Source organism: Erythrolamprus reginae, chromosome 1 (genome assembly GCF_031021105.1).
Source record: "Erythrolamprus reginae isolate rEryReg1 chromosome 1, rEryReg1.hap1, whole genome shotgun sequence".
In the NCBI taxonomy this organism is placed as follows: Eukaryota; Metazoa; Chordata; class Lepidosauria; order Squamata; family Dipsadidae; genus Erythrolamprus; species Erythrolamprus reginae.
The window spans coordinates 402,602,417-402,623,106 of NC_091950.1; the positions used below are offsets into that span (position 1 = coordinate 402,602,417).

Consider the following 20,690-nt stretch of genomic DNA (forward strand, 5'->3'; position numbering starts at 1 on the left):
TTGGGAGTGGAAAAGAGGAAAAAAAATCTTGAACACCCGGTTCTTATCTCGAAAAGTTTGTAAGTAGCGGTGTTTGTAGGTAGAGGTACCACTGTACATGCAACACACACACCATATATAAGATGTGGTTTCTCTCATCAATGTATGGTCTGCAACGTAGCTGTTTAAAATAACAGTTTACTTTTTGAAAATGTCTTGGCGAGAAGCAGTGTCCCCAAAACGATATTGTCAGAGAGTTACTGTTCTTTGTCTCACTTACGTCTGACAACTGTGGTTCTTCCTGTTCCATTATAAATTTCATTTCAGAGAGAGAAAGAGAAGGAGGGAGTGAGGGAGGGAGAGGGAGAGGAAGGGAGGAGGGTATCCACCTGGTAGAAAGATAGAAATGAGCGTCCCTCCTGCTACGTTTATTTTTCTTTTCTTTTTAACCTCCCCTTTTCCCTTCCTCTCTTTCCCTTCCTTCTCACTTCGATTGGGATGGCAATTTGACTGTCTACTCACCTTGGAAAAGTGTACAGGTACTCCTCAATTTACAACAGTTCATTTAGTGACCGTTCAAAGTTGAAAACTGAAAAAAAAAAAAGACACGATCATTTATTTATTTTATTTATTTTGTTGGATTTGTGTGCCGCCCCTCTCCGAGGACTCAGGGCGGCTCACAGCATGTACAAAAAACCAATAGACAATCATAGCAATCCAATGAATACATTAAAAAACAGTCTTTAAAATTCTAATTGAAAAAAGAAAAACCATCAATAAAATTCAGTCAACAATCAAACTGAAGCATTCATTGGTCAGGGGGGAAGATCTAAGGAACCCCAGGCCTGGCGGCAAAGATGAGTTTTTAAACTCTTCCGGAAGGTGAGGAGGTTGGGGGCAGTGTGAATCTCCAGAGGGAGATGATTCCAGAGGGCCGGGGCCCCCACAGAGAAGGCTCTTCTCCTAGGTCCCACCAGCCAACATTGTTTGGTCAACAGGACCCTAAGGCAGTGTTTCCCAACCTTGGCAACTTGAAGATATTTGGACTTCAACTCCCAGAAGTCCAAATATCTTCAAGTTGCCAAGGTTGGGAAACACTGCCCTAAGGGGACCAACTCTGTGGGATTCGTGTCTCACCCTTTTGTGACTGTTGCAGCATTCCCTTGACGATCAAAGCTCATGTCCTTCCTTACAAGATAGGATGTTTCTAACCAACCCCCCCCCCCCCGGTTTCTCTTTGCTGATTCAAGGAAATATTCATGGGCTCTTAGCAGCTGCTGGAAAAAGGATTTTGCGCCTCCTGCTAATTTTCAGCACCAGAGAGCTTTGCCTTTCAATGCGAAATCTATGGAGCAAAACCAATTATGAGCCTGCATATTAAAAGAAAAAGAAAAAAAAAGAAGAAAGGATTAGGCATTCAATTTCTACTCAGACTACTGAATTAAGACACTTTTTTCTTGATCCATATAGTACTATTATAAACTCAAACAGCGGCTTGAATTACCAAATAGAATAAACCAGAATCAACTAATCCAGTGATGGCGAACCTACAGGGGGTGGACCAAAAAATGGAAACACTTGATTTTTTGGCCGCATAATGTTTGAACATGTTCAGATCAATCATAATTTTACACATTTTAATGTTTTTTTGTTTTAATTATTTTATTTCATATGTTTTTTAAAATTATCTTTTTTTAAACATAACTTTGAGGAAATTGGCTATAAACGTCTAGAAATGGCAGACCTCTTAGACTTTCAAAGAAGCCAAATGGTTGGTGCTCGAATGGCAGGCGCTAGTGTAACAGAAAGTGCCCGAATGTTTGGTGTTTCAAGAGGTAATGTCTCAAAAGTAATGACTGCTTTTGAAAGAGAAGGGAAAATGTCCTCAGCCAAGCACAGGCCTGGTCGAAAGTTGGAAGTTGTCTGAGAGAGACCGTCGGACTCTAAAGCGAATTGTTAGAGGGGATTGCAAGACCGCAGCTCCTAAAATCTCTGCAGAGCTCAATAGACACGTACAGAACCCAGTTCCCACAAAAACTGAGCTTCACAAATCTGGATTGTCAAGGTGTTTCCAGTTTTTTGTCCACCCCCTGTATGGCACAGGTGGCATGTAGAGCCATATCTGCCGGCATGTGAGCCATTGCCCTAACTCAGCTCCAGTGCACATGTGTGCGCCGGCCAGCAGATTTCTGGGTTGCACGGAGCCTCTGGGAGGACATTTTTGGCCTCCGGAGGGCCTCCGAGGGATGCAGGGGAAGCCATTTTAGCCCTCCTCAGGCTCCATGAAAACCTCTGGAGCTTGGGGAAGGCAAAAACTGGATGTACTGGGCCAACCTGAAGTTGGGAAATGGGGGAACGGGGGGATAGTGCACACATCTACGGGGGGTAGGGCAGCATAGGGGGATCATACGGGCATGCTCCGGGGCAGGGGACATTGAATTATGAATGTGGGCACCTGCACATGCATTATTATTATTATTATTATTATTATTATTATTATTATTAATTAGATTTGTATGCCGCCCCTCTCCAAGGACCTGGGGCAGCTCACAACAACAGTAACAATACAGTATAAATCTAATGGTTAAAACTAAAGTTAAAAACCCACTATTATTAAAAAACAATCGATACTACACAATCATACCATACTCAAGTCTTACTAGTCAGAAGGAGGCACATTGATCCCCCCATGCCTGGTGACATAAGTGGGTAGCATGGACGTACGTGCTTTTGGCACCCGAGAGAAAAAAAGGTTCACCACCACTGAACTAACCAATATTTAGAAGTTTCAGAAGTGTTAGCTGCTAGATTTATGATCCTCCTGGTTAGTTGTATGATGTGAACGCAAGTGTTACTGTTTTTCCTGAAACATCAGATCACAACCTAAGAAAGGCCTGAATTGAGCACGACCGCTTCCATTCCAAAAAGCAATTTTCACTGAAAGTTGAAGAGTCTAGTCCCTGTGATTGCAAAGATTAGTCTGGAGATATCGAGTGCTGTTGATTCAACAGAATGTCCTGTGGTCAGGTTCCAGTTCCTGTTCTCTTTTGTTGTTGTGACAAAACAGGAACATATACTTATAGATTAGTTCTATAAACAAATGGTTTTAATATTCACTGTTTGTACTGTAGGTAATTGTGCTGTTTGATTTACTAAGAGCGAGTTTTGCAGGATAAACAGCCCTACCCATATTTATCAACTTTTCTATCACCTACCTGCTGTATGTTGTTTGCAAGGGATGCCAGTGTGAGGTTTCCCTTCAAAAAAAGGATGTTTGGATTGGCAAGAGCCGAAATGTCAGCGCTAGTCAAATAGCAGGTGTACTTGCACATCAAGTTTCCCTGGTGATCTCCCCCCTCCCCCCCCAGGTTAATCTCAGACAGAACTTGATCTATGCACGGCTCTGGCAGACTCTACCCTATTCATTCTTTTTTTTTAAAATAAAATTTTATTAATTTTATAAAATAGTTACATAAAACAAACATATAACAGTGCACAGTGCATGTGCCCATCACCTAACAACAAGACACCCCCCCATCACCCCCACCACCCATACAAGAGGATTCAAAGGATTTAATTTGTTTATCTATAATTCCTTGGCTCTATCTTGCATCGAATATTACTAAAAGAGTGATTGCAGTTTATTTTTCACATTTACATCACAGATTCTACTCAACATATAATCTTTTACCTTGTTCCATCGTACCATCAGCTTCTCCAATTTGTTCTCGTCAAAATTATTTAATCTTATTTCCATAATTTCAAAGTGTATGTGGTCCACCATGTACCAGTACCAATTTTTTAATGTCCATTTTGTGGAATCTTTCCAACCTAATACCACCACCGCTTGAGCACTTTCCAATGCTGCCGATTTAATTTCCTTGAATTCTCCTAGTTTCCTGTGTTTAATTAAAATTGCTATTTCTTTTGTAATTGTCCAGTTAATGTTTAACATTTTATTAATTTCATTCTGTACTTCATTCCAGAATTTCTGAATTTCTGCACACTCCCAGAACATATGCATAAAGATTCCCTTTTCTTGGCATCCATGCCAACAATTACCCTTCTCTTTCCCCTGGAAGTGTGCAATTTGTACTGGTGTATAGTACCATTTATGTAAAATTTTCCTTCTCATCTCTCTAACTCTCGTATTTTTAATCTTATATATATATTCTATTATTTCTTTCATTTCACTTTCATCTATTTGTAAGTCATTTTGCCAGCATCTTGTCAAACTTTTTATTACTTCCTCTTCCATCTGCAATAGCATTCTATATATATTACCGGCTTGTGCTTTACTCTCATTTATCTTTTCTCTTATAATTTTTTCTAAACAATTTTCTTCTCATAAAAAAGCTTCTTTATTCTCACTTTTATTTAAATTTGTGCTTAATGCATTAATCTGCAGCCATTTCTACCCTATTCATTCAAAGTTAAAATAACATTTATTGAATGCTGATCTAAAATGATGATTAAATAAGCAAAGCAGTTTTTAATGGGGGAAAAATGTGTATTTCCAAATGATTAAGCGATGTTGGTTTAATTTGGAAAGCATTGACCTTTTTCCTGGGTTCATTTATCAGGCGAAGCAAACGAAGTGAGTTCATGGTGGTTTGTAAGCTACGTTTGTGGCCGTTGAGCACAAATTAGAGCTCGCCAAAACTGCATGCAGCCTGCAGAACTGTGCGTATAACTAAATAGTAACTAACAACATAACAAAAGAGGAAATGTGATAAATACGTAACTGGAAAATGATTGCCTTGTTTACTGATTCTTTTGGGGCCTCCCATCGGTATAGCATTGGTAAACCAAGTAGGTTAGTCCAGAAAAAACTGAGCATCTCCACTTTATAGCTAAGTACATAATCTGACAAAGTGATCTCACACACAAGCCCCTTGCAAATTTCCATGCAACTTCACAATGCAAGTCCAGAAGAGACAGAATTTGCATTGCAACACAACAAACCATGTTTTGCCTCCCCTTGCATGCCCCCACCCACAAAGGGCCAGGATCCAAGTCACTACAGGTAATTCTCCAGGTACGGCCGCAAGCAGGGTCCAGAATTTTCAATGCTAAGGGAGTCACACCTGACTTTATGACCTTTTTGTCATAGTTCACAATATGATCTCCGGGACCGCCTTCTGCTGCACGAATCCCAGCGACCATTTAGGTCCCACAGAGTGGGTCTTCTCCGGGTCCTGTCAACTAAACAATGCCGCTTGGCGGGACCCAGGGGAAGAGCCTTCTCTGTGGTGGCCCCGGCCCTCTGAAACCAACTCCCCCCGGAGATTAGAATTGCCCCCACCCTCCTTGCTTTCGTAAGCTACTTAAAACCTATCTCTGCCGCCAAGCATGGGGGAATTGAGATATTCTTTCCCCCTAGGCCTTTACAATTTTATGCATGGTATGTCTGTATGTATGTTTGGTTTTTTATTATAATGGGTTTTAAATTGTTTTTACTTTTGGATTATTGTTATACGCTGTCTTATTATTGCTGTTAGCCCCACCCCGAGTCTCCGGAGAGGGGCAGCATACAAATCCAATAAATAAATAAATAAATAAATAATCATAATATGATCATAATTAATCATATTGTCATTAAGTGACTTGGTTGCTAAATAAACAGTTGCAAATTGAGGACAAGTTGCTTCTTTCCTTGATTAGTTTCCACCCGTTGCTTTTTGTCTTGCCTTCTGGTGCTTTGGAAAATAGGTTGATTCTGCCAGGATTAGTATTGTCCTGAGGTAATATTCCAATTACAGTAAAACAGTGTTTCCCAACCTTGGCATCTTGAAGAGATCTGGACTTCAACTCCCAGAATTCCCCAGCCAGCGAATGCTGGCTGGGGAATTCTGGGAGTTGAAGTCCAGATCTCTTCAAGATGCCAAGGTTGGGAAATACTACAGTAGAAAGGCTGTAATTATTGTAAAGTGGAAAAGCTGCTGAGTCACAGTAAATGTGCTACAATCTGATTGGTTAAGAATTGTATAAACTGTAATGCACCTTTGCATAGGTGTGGTTCGTAGTGGTTAGTTCTGGGTGGTTCCTTGTGGTCCAATATTGGTTTGTAGTCTGTGATTAGACATGGTGTGCTGTATAGTAAGATAGTGTTGGTATTCTGTAAATAGAATACAGAGAATATAGTTTTGCTACAAAGAAGAAGTAAAATTCTTCTCAAAAGTCCCTGCTGTATTGTCTTCCTTTTTCAACATCTTCAGTTCCTGATATTTTGGCTGCTTCTGACCAGTAAGCTTCTGAATGCAACCCTGACAGATTCCCTCTTATTTGTAGCAGCCCCTGAAATAATGGTACACTGCCATCATGTCACCCCCTAGTCCTTCTTTCCATTAAACTCGACATACCCAATTCCTTCAACTGCTCTTCATATGGTCTAGCCTCCAGTTCCTTGTTGTACTTCTCTGCACATTTTCTAAAGTCTTGACATCTGTTTTATATTGTAGCGACCAAAACTGGATGCAATATTCCAAGTGTAGTCTTACTAAAGCATTATAAAGTGGTACTAAGACTTCAAGTGATTGTGATTCTAGCTAAACATGGCTTTTCTGGTAACTAAAGAGATTATGAAGTCAGCCTTATTTTTGACTCAAAAACAATAACAGTGAGCGGAACCTTGGAGACCTAGTGGACGATCTCTTATACATGAGCCATCAATGTGTGGCAGCAGCCAAAAAGCTAATACAGTAGTACCTCTAGATACGAGCTGCTCCACATGCGAGTATTCCAAGATACGAGCCACGAGGGGAGAGAAATTTCTTTTCGAGACCCAAGCTCAAATTCGGGATACAAGCCGAGCGTCCACTAGGTGGCACAAGAATCCTTGCTTCTGGTTATCTCGGAGGGGAAAAACAAAGTCTAAAGCCATTTGTTCCAGATACGAGTTGTTCGACATACAAGCTCCCTTCTGGAACGAATTAAACTCGTATCTAGAGGTACTACTGTATTGTATTTGTTTATTTTATTTATTTATTAGATTTTTATGCCGCCCCTATCCGAGGACTCGGAGCGGCTCACAATATACAATCCTTCATTGTATAAACAGAGGCAAAAAAACCAACAACACGAAATATTATCACCACTTTATAAAGCTTTAGTATGGCCACACCTGGAATACTCCATCCATTACAACATTTACAAAAAAAGATGTTGAGACTTTGCAAAAAGTGCAAAGAAGAGCAACTAAGACGTATGAAGGCCTGGACACTAAAGCATATTTATTTATTTATTTATTTATTTATTTATTCATTCATTCATTCATTCATTCATTCATTCATTCATTCATTCATTCAATTTTTATGCCGCCCTTCTCCTTAGACTCAGGGCGGCTTACAACATGTTAGCAATAGCACTTTTTAACAGAGCTAGGCTATTGCCTCCACTATCCGGGTCCTCATTGTACCCACCTCGGAAGGATGGAAGGCTGAGTCAACCTTGAGCCAGTGGTGAGATTTGAATAGATCTACAGTCAGCTTCAGTGGCCTGCAGTACAACACTCTACCTGCTGCGCCACCCCGGCTCTTTTATGAAGAATGGTTGCACAATTTGGGTTTAGCTGACTTAGCAAAAGAAGGACTGGAGAGCCGGGGTGGCGCAGTGGTTAGCGTGCTGCACTGCACCCTACTTCAGCTAACTGCTAACTGTAATTCAGCAGTTCAGACCCATCCTTCCAAGGTGAGTAAAGTGAGGATTGTTGGGGGCAATAGGCTGATTCTGTTAACCGCTTAGAGAGGGCTGTAAAAGCACTATGAAGTAGTACACTGCTCAAAAAAATAAATGGAACACTCAAATAACACATCCTAGGTCTGAATGAATGAAATATTCTAATTGAATATTTTGTTCTGTACAAAGTTGAATGTGCTGACAGCAAAATGAAATTGATTGTCAATCACTGTTGCTTCCTAAGTGGACAGTTTTATTTCACAGAAGTTTTATTTACTTGGAGTTATATTGTGTTGTTTAAGTGTTCTCTTTATTTTTTTGAGCAATATATAAATGCTATTGCTATAGCAGTATTCCAGTATTTGAGAGGGCTGCCACAAAGAGGAGGGGGTCAGTTTATTTCCAAAGTACCCAGAGCACAGGACAAAAATAAATAAATGGATGGAAACTAATTAAAGAGAGAAGCAACCTGGAATTAAGGAGAAACTTCCTAACAGTGAGGACAATTCACTAGTGGAACAGCTTGCCTTCAGAGGTTGTGGGGGCTTCATCACTAGGAAGGAACTGGACAGCCATCTGTCCCAAATGGTATAGGGCAGGGATGTCAAACTTGCAGGCCGGATGTGTCACACGTTGGCCATACCCATCACCATTTTAGCAAATGGGGGGGAAAGTCATGATATTGATTGATTGGTTTGGTTTGGTTTGGTTTGGTTTGGTTTGGTTTGGTTTGATTTGAATGCCGCCCCTCTCCATAGTCTCGGGGTGACTAACAACAGTAATAAAACAACATATAACAACTCTAATATTTAAAATAACTAAAAACCAAACATACACACAAATATACCATGCATAAATTGTATAGGCCTGGGGGGGAATGAATATCTCAATTCCCCCATGCCTGACGACAGAGGTTGGTTTTGAGGAGCTTACGAAAGGCGAGGTGGGTGTAGGCAATTCTGATCTCTGGAGGGAGCTGATTCCAGAGGGTCAGGGCCGCCACAGAGAAGGCTCTTCCCCTGGGTCCTGCCAAATGACATTGTTTAGTCGACGGGACCCGGAGAAGGCCAACTCTGTGGGACCTAACTGGTCGCTGGGATTCGTGTGGCAGATATGTCACATGATCACAATGTGATGACGTGAGTTTGAGTTTGATGGCGAACCTTTTTTTTCCTCGGGTGCCGAAAGACCATGTGTGCACGCTATTGGCATAAATGAGCGCCCATACCCATACTTCAATGCTTGTGGAGGGCGAAAACAGCTTCTCTCCCCCCCCCCTCCGGAGGCTCTCTGGAGGCCGGAAATGGCCTGTTTCTCAACTTTTGGGGGGCCCATTAGGCTCGTGTTTCACCCTCCCTGTTCTGGTTTCTGGTAGAAATTCAGCAAGTGCAAATAACTTTTATCAAACACATTATTTCATAAACAAAGAAACTCCATTTTATTCTCTTCTCTTCCGGTTATACACACATTTCATACTAGCGTATCTCTTCTGGCTCTGTTATCTCTCTTAATTACATTCCTTACATTCCTTCTCCTGCTCTGCTAGACAAGATTTATTTCATAAAAGCATGCTCACTAAAAAACAGCAAACAGACAGTTAATCACACAGAATACTTGGCTTACTTGGAGAGCGGCATAAAAAAATCAACATCTTTTTGTTCAGCAACGTTGAAAATTCACCCAATTACCTCGCTCAATTATTTAACCCATTCATCTCCTTAATATCTACTTCCAGACCTTTGCTCTCTACGTTTCTGAATTCTTCTGAATTTAGGATTAACCCAGCATGCGTCTAATTCTCCCTCCCTAGATCCTGAACTCATAGCCCCATCCTGTGGCTGGCCTCCCACCTGTTCTACTACCTGTAACCCCGGGCCCCCCACTACTTCATAAACACTATCTGAATCTGAGTCCTCAATATCTTCATCATCCTCCAACTGATCAAGAGTATGTACAATACTCCCTAGGCTCCAAAGGCTTCCATAGGGCGGGGGGAGGGTAAAAATGTTTTCCCCATTCCCCCAGAGGCTCTCCGGAAGCCAAAGATGCCCTCCAGAGCCTCCGTGTGAGCCAAAAATCAGCTGGTCGGCACACACATGCACGTTGGAGCTGAGCTAGGGCAACAGCTCACGTGCCCGCAGATATGACTCCGCATGCCACCTGTGGCACCCGTGCCATAGGTTTGCCATCACTGGTATAGGGTCCCCTGCTTGAGTAGGGAGCTGGACTAGAAGACCTCCAAAGTCCCTTCCAGTTCTATTCTGAGTGATTGAATTTCCCCCCCCAGTTTCCAAGAGACCACAACATTGCAAACGAAACTGTTTGAAATTGATTTTCTTAATAAGAGTATTTAAATTGTGACTGAGATCTTCTTCCCCCCACTTGAGAATGGGCGAAAGAGGCCTTTGCTGATATGACATTTATATGCAGTTAAAGACATGTGATCCCATAGATATAAACAGTGTTTTTTTTTCCTGTTCGGGATTTCCCACCCGGAACCTTACCACTTATGCACAGTCTTGTAAGCCTCTATTTATTTTGCTCGCATTTGAACCTCACCCTAATAGCATTTAGGACAGCTGCCAACAATAACATCACAGTTCGGTTGATTATTTGCCATCAAGTCATTTTGGACTCCTAGCAACCACACAGATAGGGTTTCTCCATGACGATCTAACCTTCACCTGGTCTTTCGGCTCTTCCAATAGTGCATTTAGCATCACTGTAACTGAGTCTGTCTACTTCGTTGACTGGAGATTAGTGGGAATTGAAGTCCAAACATCTTAGACTTAAAGACTTAAGTGCCAAAGCCCATTGCAACAACATCGCCAAAAAGGCTTTAAGAGTTGTTGATCTAGTCCTACGTAGCTTCCGCTCTGGCAATCTCACACTACTTACCAGAGCTTATAAAACTTTTGCCAGACCCATCCTAGAATATAGCTCATCTGTTTGGAACCCATAACGCATTTCTGACATTAATACCCTCGAAAATGTCCAGAGCCCTTCACTCCTCCACTCGAAACAGAATACCCTACGAAACTAGACTTACAATCCTGGGTCTAGAAAGCTTAGAACTAAGACGCCTCAAACATGATCTAAGTATTGCCCACAAGATCATATGCTGCAAGGTGCTGCCTGTCAAAGACTACTTCAGCTTCAACCACAACAGCACAAGAGCCCACAACAGATAGAAGCTTAATATTAACTGCTCCAAACTTGACTGTAAAAAATACGACTTTAGTAATCAAGTTTTCAAAGCGTGGAATTTACTCTGTAGTATCATCCCCTAACCCCCAACACTTTACCCTTAGACTATCCACGGTTGACCTCACCAAGTTCCTAAGAGGTCAGTAAGGGGTGTACATAATTGCACCAGAGTGCCTACCGTCCCCTGTCCTATTGTCTCTCCTATATTTCCTATATCTTCTCTTCTATACCTATATCTTTTTCTGCTATTCTCTCATAGCATCATTCACTTCACTCCTCCACTCGAAATAGAATACCCTACAAGACTAGACTTTCAATCCTGGGCCTAGAAGGTTTAGAACTAAGACGCCTTAAACAAGATCTAAGTATTGTCCACAAGATCATATGCTAAAACATCCTGCCTGTCGGCGACTACTTCAGCTTCAACCACAACAACACAAGAGCACACAGCAGATTTAAACTTAATATTAACCGCTCCAAACTTGACTGTAAAAAATATGACTTTGGTAACCGAGTTGTCGAAGCGTGGAACTCATTACCGGACTCCATAGTGTCATCCCCAAACCCCCAACACTTTACCCTTAGATTATTTACAGTTGACCTATCCAGATTCCTAAGAGGTCAGTAAGGGGCGAGTACAAGTGCACTAGAGTGCCTTCCATCCCCTGTCCTATTGCTCTCCTATATCTCATATTCCTTTCTTCTATTCCTATATCTCTTCTTCTATTCTTTCATTGATATGTTCTATTACTATATCTTATTTTCTATTATTTCTTAAATATATTTTACTATGAGTATCTCCTCTATAACCTTCATCATGTATTTTACTATGTGTATACAGTATAGATATATACCCACTAAAACCCTCATTGTGTATTGGACAAAATAAATAAATAAAATAAATAAATAAAATAAATAAAATAAATAAAATAAATAAAATAAATAAAATAAATAAAATAAATAAAATAAATAAAATAAATAAAATAAATAAAATAAATAAAATAAATAAAATAAATAAATATATTTCACTCCTTTATTTTCTCCTCTATTCCCCCTTTAATACATTCTACCTGATTATATCCTCTATAACCCTCATTGTGTATTATTGTGTATTGGACAAAAGAAATAAACAAATAAAAAATAAATAGAAGTTGCTATGGTTGAGAAGATCCACCCTATATTAACAGTGCTCTCCCCTTATAATGCTTCCCTATTCTACAAGTCTTCTTGCCTGATGCTTTCCTAATCCAAGCCTAACAGATTTCCTTTCTCTTTTACTTCCCCTTGTGGATGATACCTCGACTTTCTGTCCCATACTGTTGTCTATATTCAGTTTTGAGAATCTATACAGACAGTATACCAATCAAGGCAGCCCAAGCTGAGCTTTCTGGCTCTGTGTGAATGAGGTAGATATTTCCCCTGTGGCTGAAACTTTTGATTCCTTCTAACTTCTGCTGTTGCAAGAGATCATTAAAATTTCAATCGAAATGAGAAACTGTTTAATAATAATAATAACAACAGAGTTGGAAGGGAGCTTGGAGGTCTTCTAGTCTAACCGCTTGCTTAGCAGGAAACCCTACACTACTGCAGATGGATGGTTATCCAACATCTTCTTAAAAACTTCCAGTGTTAGAGCATTCACAACTTCTGGAGGCAAGCTGTTCCACTGATTAATTGTGCTAACTGTCAGGAAATTTTTCCTTAGTTCTAAGTTACTTCTCTCCTTGTTTATTTTCCACCCATTGCTTCTTGTTCTACCTTCAGGTGCTTTGGAGAATAGGTTTGTTTATTTATTCATTCATTCATTCATTCATTCATTCATTTATTGGATTTGTATTCCGCCCCTCTCTGGAGACTCGGGGCGGCTAACCGGAATAATAAGACAGCGTATAACAATAATTATCTATCTATCTATCTATCTATCTATCTATCTATCTATCTATCTATCTATCTATCTATCTATCTATTTATTTTTAGAGTTGGAAGGGACCATGCGGGTCATCAAGTCCAACCCCCTGCCTAAGCAGAAACCCTATAGCATCCTAGCCAAATGGCAGTCCAATTTCCTCTTTAAAATGTCCAGAGTATTGGAGTTCACAATGTCCGCTTGTAGGTTGTTCCACTGGTTGATCGTTCTGACAGTCAGGAAGTTCTTCCTTATTTCCAGGTTGGTCAGCTTCCAGCCGTTGTTCCTCGTCTGGCCCTCCGGTGCCCTGGAGAATAAAGTGATGCCCTCCTCTCTGTGGCAACCCCTCGTATACCTGTAGACTGCTATCATGTCCACTCTAGCCCTCCTTTTCTCTAGGCTGTCCATGCACAGTTCCCGCAGTCTCTCTTCGTAAATCTTGGTTTCTAGACCCCTGATCATCTTGGTTGCTCTTTTCTGCACCTTCTCCAGAGTTTCAATGTCTTTTTTGAAGTGTGGTGACCAGAACTGAACACAGTACTCCAGGTGTGGTCTGATCAGGGCGTAGTAGAGTGGTATTAAGACTTCCCTGGTCTTGGAGTGTATTCCCCTGTTGATGCAGCTTAGGATTGTTGACTCTCTCTTCTTTGTAGCAACCCCTGAGATATTGGAACACTGCTATTATGTCTCTCCTGGTCCTTCCTTTCATTAAACTAGCCATGCTCAGTTCCTTCAACCGTTCTTCACATGTTTTAGCCTCCAGTCCCCTAATCATCTTTGTTTCTTTTCTCTGCACTCTTTCTACAGTCTCAACATCCTTTTTCCATTGCGGTGACCAAAACTGAATGCAGTATTTTTACATCGTGGTGACCAAAACTGAATGCAGTTATTTCTTTTTCATTATTATTATTTTTTATTATTTTTATACATACAAACATAACAATGACAAACAAAACAAAGGGGAAAAAAACATAAAACATAAATTTGAGAAATTTACATTCCCTGCTCATTCAGAAATTCAATCGGAGAATTTTCCATTTTTTCCTTATTTTTTGTTAACGTATTGCTTTGCACTGAATGCAGTTATTTCAATGCATATGAAAAGCAGAGACTAGACAAATCACACTAGTTCTTGGCTTGCCTACAAGCACTGAATAACCATCCCGAGAGCTACAGAGTTTGCATCTTCTAAGTGTCCCAGGGTTATATCAGCCTTGGTGCTCTCAACTTCCTCTGCAGAAAATCAAATCGCTCCCTAACTGCAGTGAAATGCTTTATTCCGTAGTTTCTCTGCAGTTGTGAGTCACTTGGGGGCCTGCTATGAATAGTGAATTCATTTACTGAATGTTAATCAAAGTGTGTGTAGGGGGGAAGTTGTCCACGTGTATGTGAATGTTTTGTGTATGTGAATGTTTTAAAAGTGCAAATGAGCAGCTTTGCGGAACCCGGCATTTTTAATTCCTCCTCTCCTGCTGAATTGTATTTTTTTTCCCCCAACGCTCTGTATGAAATATTTACTGTCACTTAAGAGGAACACGAGAGTGGGTGAATCTGATGAGTATCATCCCATAATGCTTTTGAGCGTTCTTATCTATTCATTTGTGTTTCTGTAGCAGTCTAAAGGTTTTCTTGAAAGGAGCTCAAAACACTGTGTTTAAAATGTCAGTTCCTCTCCCCCCCCCTCCCAAAATGTCATATTTAAGAGTTTTATCTCAAATAAAACTCATGCATAATTATGATGCATTTAAATCACTAAGACTTGTGTTGTTGGCATGGTTTTCTAGTTAACAGTGGGAGACCAGGACAGAGAAAAGGATTCTAGGTTCAAACTATAACTCAGACATCAAGCTCACTGGCTAAATTTAGATGTGTGTAGATTGGGGTGAACATAAGAAGAGCCATGCTGAATCAGGCCAAAGCCCATCAAGTCCAGCATTCTGTGTCACACGGTGGATCACCAAATGCCAGTTGGCCGTCTTAACGACCAGCAGGAATTGCCCCGGGGCCAAGATGAACACGGCGCAGTAAACGCCTGATAGGCGTTTGTGATCTCGCAGGGGACTGCGAGATCACTGTTGCCGGGCTGCGCGCGCTTGCTCTGTCCGTTGTTGCCGGGGGCGTGCTGGGCGAGCCCTATAAATAGGGCTGCGCCACAGGCATTCTTCCTTTGCCCCCGGCTCATGAAGAAGCGGACACCCGCCCGCCCTCCCTATCTTGCAGTGTGACTTGAAGGGGTCGCCCACGGTGGCCGAATAGGAATTTTTTGCTGTCTCAGCGTTTTAGCGTCGACCGGTTTTTTGCCTATTCCACACTGGGGAGTGAGGATTGGCCTGGTTAGGGGGTGTAGTGCATTTAGTCACAATTTTATAATTGGCTTCCCTTTGGTCACTGGGGTTGGCAGGTTAGGGGCAGAAATTGGGTGGTGGTAGCAACTGTGTGTTCTCCTTTGGGCATCTTTCAAGATGATGGACAGCCCCTCGCCAGGAGCTCATGGTGTCTGCACCAGCCTGGGCGATTGGAGAGGGGCTGCCCTTGGGACTCACCTATCCCAATAACTGGAAGGGGAGGGGACGGTGAGCCCTCCCACATGCCTGGGCGTGGCCAGGATCTAGGTGAAGGCGTGGTACCTTCACCTTGTTCAGCAAAGAGCTATGCCCATAGTTGCCCAGGAAGGTTATTCGTGAATTATTTCCACCCCAAAATACTTTATGACCCCTGCACGTCCTGGTTATTTGATGATAATCATTTAAAGTTCATTTAACTTTAATAAAGTGACCCATTTTAAATCCCGCTCTTGGTGTCCGTGTTCTTATTCCGCCTCCGGTGCAATTGTACATGGGGATCTTGAGCAGAAGGAGAAGGCAAAACCCTCCCTTTACCTCGACCCCCAACAAATGGTACCCAAGGGAATCCTGCCTGCCTCAAACAACATAGAGGCAGCACATGGACATCCATTTCAATAGCCACCGATACGCATGGCATCCATGTGACGGGTGGTCATCACTTACTTTCTCTATTGGTTCACAAATGTGAGAGCATGCCTATTCTCACTTCGGTCACATGCAGGCCTTCTGCACATGCGCTTTGCTCACATGTGTGGCCTTCCGTGCATGCATTTAGCTTGCACATCCAGCTTGCACATAGCTTCAAAATGTGCCTAGATTGGACAGCATAGTGTCAGGGGCCCCACAGGTTGCTACTAATAGTTCGCCCGAATCAGTCTGAATATGGCCTCTGGTGTGCCATTGTGCTAAGACGTCATGTTGTTCTACGCCCAGTTACGAACATATCAAAGCATACCGTTTGAACCAACTTAATTTAATCAATGAACCACTGCTAATAACTGGCTTAGCGGTGGAGACACACACACAAATCAAAAAGCAATCCTTTCTTGCAAAAAATCCTTTCTTGCATGCGCGGAAGCAAAAAAAAAAATCACTAAAAATAGGCAAAATCTCATGTGTGCGAGTGTCCTCGTGTGAGATTTTGCTTGCGGTACATGCGCAGAAGCCGAATCTTGTGCCGATCTCTGCGCTGGATGCATGTACACCCATGACGGTCTGGGAGAGCGCACCGGTAGCGCCAAAGAAAGGCAGCCCTTCACTGTGTGGGATGTTTTACTGATCCAAACCTGCTTGTATTTACTTGATGGGAAATAGAAAAATTCTTTCTGGCTTCCAAACAGCTTCCCATCATATCTCCAGGGTGCTTGGACATCAAAGATGGCATTTTGAAAAGCCTGCGATCTAGTGGTGAAATCCAAATTTTTTGCTACTGGTGTAGCTTGGTGATCGTGGCTTGGTGGGCATGGCAGGGGAAGGAGACTTGGTGGGAAGGTCTCCGAGTGCAATTCAAGGTGTTGGTTTTTACCTTTAAAGCCCTAAATGGCTCAGGGCCAGACTTCAGATCGTGCAGAATGCAGCTGCGAGAGCAGTCACGGGCTTACCTAGGTATGCCCATATTTCACCAACACTCCGCAGTCTGCATTGGTTGCCGATCAATTTCCGGTCACAATTCAAAGTGTTGGTTATGACCTTTAAAGCCCTTCATGGCATTGGACCAGAATATCTCCGAAACCGCCTTCTGCCGCACGAATCCCAGCGACCGATTAGGTCCCACAGAGTGGGCCTTCTCCGGGTCCTGTCAACTAAACAATGTCAGTTGGCGGGCCCCAGGGGAAGGGCCTTCTCTGTGGCGGCCCCGACTCTCTGGAACCAACTCCCCCCAGAGATTAGAACTGCCCCTACTCTCCTTGCCTTTCGTAAGCTCCTTAAAACCCACCTTTGTCGTAAGACATGGGGGAACTGAGACATCTCCCCCGGGCATATACAATTTATGCATGGTATGTTTGTATGTATGTTTGCTTAGTAAATGGGTTTTTTAAAATATTTTAAACTATAATTTGGATTTGTCATGAATTGTTTTATTTTGTTGTGAGCCGCCCCGAGTCTGCGGAGAGGGGCGGCATACAAATCTAAATAATAAATAAATAAAATAAATTTACGGGACCGCCTCCTCCCTCCTCCCTCACTGCGGCCAGTAAGAGCCCACAGAGTCGGCCTTCTCCAGGTCCCGTCCGCCAAACAATGTTGTTTGGCGGGACCTCTGGGAAGAGCCTTCTCTGTGGTGGCTCCAACTTTATGGAATCAACTGCCCCCAGAGATTCGCATCATCTGCTCGTCACCGGTTTTCTAGAAAGCTGCTAAAACCTGGCTTTTCTGGCAGGCCTGGAATTAAGATTGAATTGATTGATTGATTGATTGATTGATTGATTGATTGATTGGACTTATATTCTGCCCCTCTCCGGGGACTTGGGGCAGCTTACAACATTTTGATAAAAAGATGCAATATATAAAACATTTCTAAGCCAATTAATAGAATAGTTAATTTTAAAATTATCTTAGAAACTAAACATTTAAAATCAAACTGTCACATACATATTATCACATCGGATACATTCATTGGGCAGAGGCTGGGGTCTAATGAATGTTAGGATGTATGGTCTTTTTTGTGATATATGTGATTTTAGTAATGTTTTTTACAGTTTTTACTTGTATTTACAGTGTTCCCTCGATTTTCGCGGGGGATGTGTTCCGAGACCGCCCGCGAAAGTCGAATTTCTGCGAAGTAGTGATGCGGAAGTAAAAACACCATTTTTGGCTATGGACAGTATCACAAACCATCCCTTAACACTTTAAACCCCTAAATTACCATTTCCCATTCCCTTAACAACCATTTACTCACCATTATTACTGGTATTCACCATTGAATAAGACACTTAGTGATCCTGATATTTATAAATATAATTATTTACTAACAATAATAATTATTTTTTGTTATTTATTTGCAAAAATTATTAGTTTGGTGATGACGTATGACGTCACCATGCAGGAAAAACCGTGGTATAGAAAAAAAACCATAAAGTATTTTTTAATTAATATTTTTTGAAAAACCATGGTATAGGCTATTCGCGAAGTTCGAACCCACGAAAATCGAGGGAACACTGTATAACCGATTGTTAGCCACTCAGAGTCTTTTTGGAGTGAGTGGCATATAAATGCAACAAATAAATAAATACATAAACAATACTGTGAAATCCCCATTCCCACCACACTCCAGGGCCAGCCAGAGGTGGTATTTGCCGGTTCTCCAAACTACTCAAAATTTCCGCTACCAGTTCTCCAGAGTCTGCTGGGTTTCACTCCTGCTGTGATCATGATGATTGTTATCCATTCATTTGTGTCTGACTCTGGGCAATTTTATGGACCACATCTTCTGACCTTGCATTACTTCTTTGAGTTTTTCTATGCTATGCTGAAAAATTATGCTGCAAAGGCTATGCGCAGGCCAGCTATCCAGTTCTAAGAACCGGTAGCGCCAGTGGTGGGAGGCTCTGCCCACCTGCCCGGGATGCTCCGCCCAACCACCTAAGATGCTTCTGCGCATGCGCAGAAGTGTTGTGTTTGCAAAGATACACGCAAACTGGTATAAATGTTTTTAGAACCCACTATTGGTGCAGGCCAATTTTATGCCATAATTTCTCTTTTATTCATGCGGCATAGTGATGGTACAGCATGGGTTTATGGGCATTGGATAGCATATCATTGCAGGTAGTCCTCGATTTACAACAGTTTGTTTATTATTATTATTATTATTATTATTATTATTATTATTATTATTTATTGGATTTGTATGCCGCCCCTCTCTGCAGACTCGGGGCGGCTTAGTGACCGTCCAAAGTTGCAATGGCACTAAAAAAAAGTGACATGATTGTTTTTTACTAATATGACCTCTGCAGCAGCCCCATAATCATGTAACTAAAATTCAGATGCTTGGCAACTAGTTCATATTTATGGCCATTGCCGAGTCCCAAGATCATGTGGCCACCTTTTGCGACCTTCTGACAAGCAAAGTCAATGGGAAACCAGACTCACTTCACAACCAGGTTACTAACTTATCTGTGGCAGTGATTCACTTAACTATAGCAAGAAACGTCATAAAATGGGGCAAAAGTCACTTACCAAATGCCTCACTTAACAATAGAAATTTTGAAACAATAGGTCAAGGCACTGGACCAGAATAGGTCATGGCACTGGACCAGAATATCTCCGAGACCGCCTTCTGCCGCACGAATCCCAGCGACCGATTAGGTCCCACAGAGTGGGCCTCCTCCGGGTCCCGTCAACTAAACAATGTCGGTTGGCGGGCCCCAGGGGGAGAGCCTTCTCTGTGGCGGCACCGGCTCTCTGGAACCAACTCCCCCCCGGAGATCAGAACTGCCCCTACTCTTCCTGCCTTCCGTAAACTCCTCAAAACCCACCTTTGCCGTCAGGCATGGGGAAACTAAACATCTTCCCCTGGGCACGTTGAATTTATATATGGTATGCTTGTGTGTGTGTATGTTAGTACTGTACTGTATAGGGTTTTTTCTTAAATTTATAATATTTTAATTAATTGGATTATGTATTGGATTGTCTTTTCACTTGTTGTGAGCCGCCCCGAGTTTTCGGAGAGGGGCGGCATACAAATCCAAATAATAAATAAATAATAAATAAAGGGCTATCTGTTAACATTTTGAAATTGCCAGATCCGTTTGTCTGGTTGGCACTACAGTGAGTTCGATGAATCTGTTTCTTTATTCATTAAATTAGTTTGCCATTCGACTCACTGCAAGGCAACTCTGGGGGGATGGCAGAAAAATCGGGGTGTTTTTTCCCCTCCATTTCAGCACTTGTAAAATTATTATTTGGAGACTAGAATATGGAGCTTCTGAAAGACTGGGTAATGTCAATATCTCTGCAAATCAACAATCTTTTTTTTTTCTTTTTCCTTCCTTCCCACTGGCTGCGCTTTGTGGATTCCCTCACTGGAAACCTGTAGAACTTCCAGCTGAAGAAGGTAAGCTTGATCCTATTTGCAATTGTTTGATTATCACTTTATTTATTTAACTTCTATGCCCCCTTCCATCTTACTGTGGCGACTCTAGCAGTGATGGGTTCTAAAGCCCGTTGCACTGCATACTGGTGGGGAAGGGAAATAGAACCCACCTCTGGTATAGATGTACAGTGTTCCCTCGATTTCCGCGGGGGATGCGTTCCGAGACCGCCCGCGAAAGTCGAATTTCCGCAAAGTAGAGATGCGGAAGTAAATACACCATTTTTGGCTATGGACAGTATCACAAGCCTTCCCTTAACACTTTAAACCCCTAAATTACCATTTCCCATTCCCTTAACAACCATTTACTCACCATTATTACTGGTACTCACCATTGAATATGACACTTAGTGATCCTGATATTTATAAACATAATTATTTATTAACAATAATTATTTTTTTTTGTTATTTATTTGCAAAAATTATGAGTTTGGTGATAACATATGACATCATCGGGTGGGAAAAACCGTGGTATAGGGAAAAAAAC

At 41.8% G+C, this 20,690-nt stretch overlaps 1 protein-coding gene across 1 annotated transcript in view; it reads left to right on the forward strand.

Annotated features, from left to right (window-relative positions):
• ATP2A3 (ATPase sarcoplasmic/endoplasmic reticulum Ca2+ transporting 3) overlaps window positions 1-20,690 on the forward strand; it is a 215,013-nt gene that overhangs the window by 89,651 nt on the left and 104,672 nt on the right. The window contains exon 2 of the mRNA XM_070735166.1: window positions 20,150-20,167. Within this exon, the coding sequence (XP_070591267.1) occupies window positions 20,150-20,167 (18 nt within the window). The remainder of the gene's footprint in view (window positions 1-20,149; window positions 20,168-20,690) is intronic.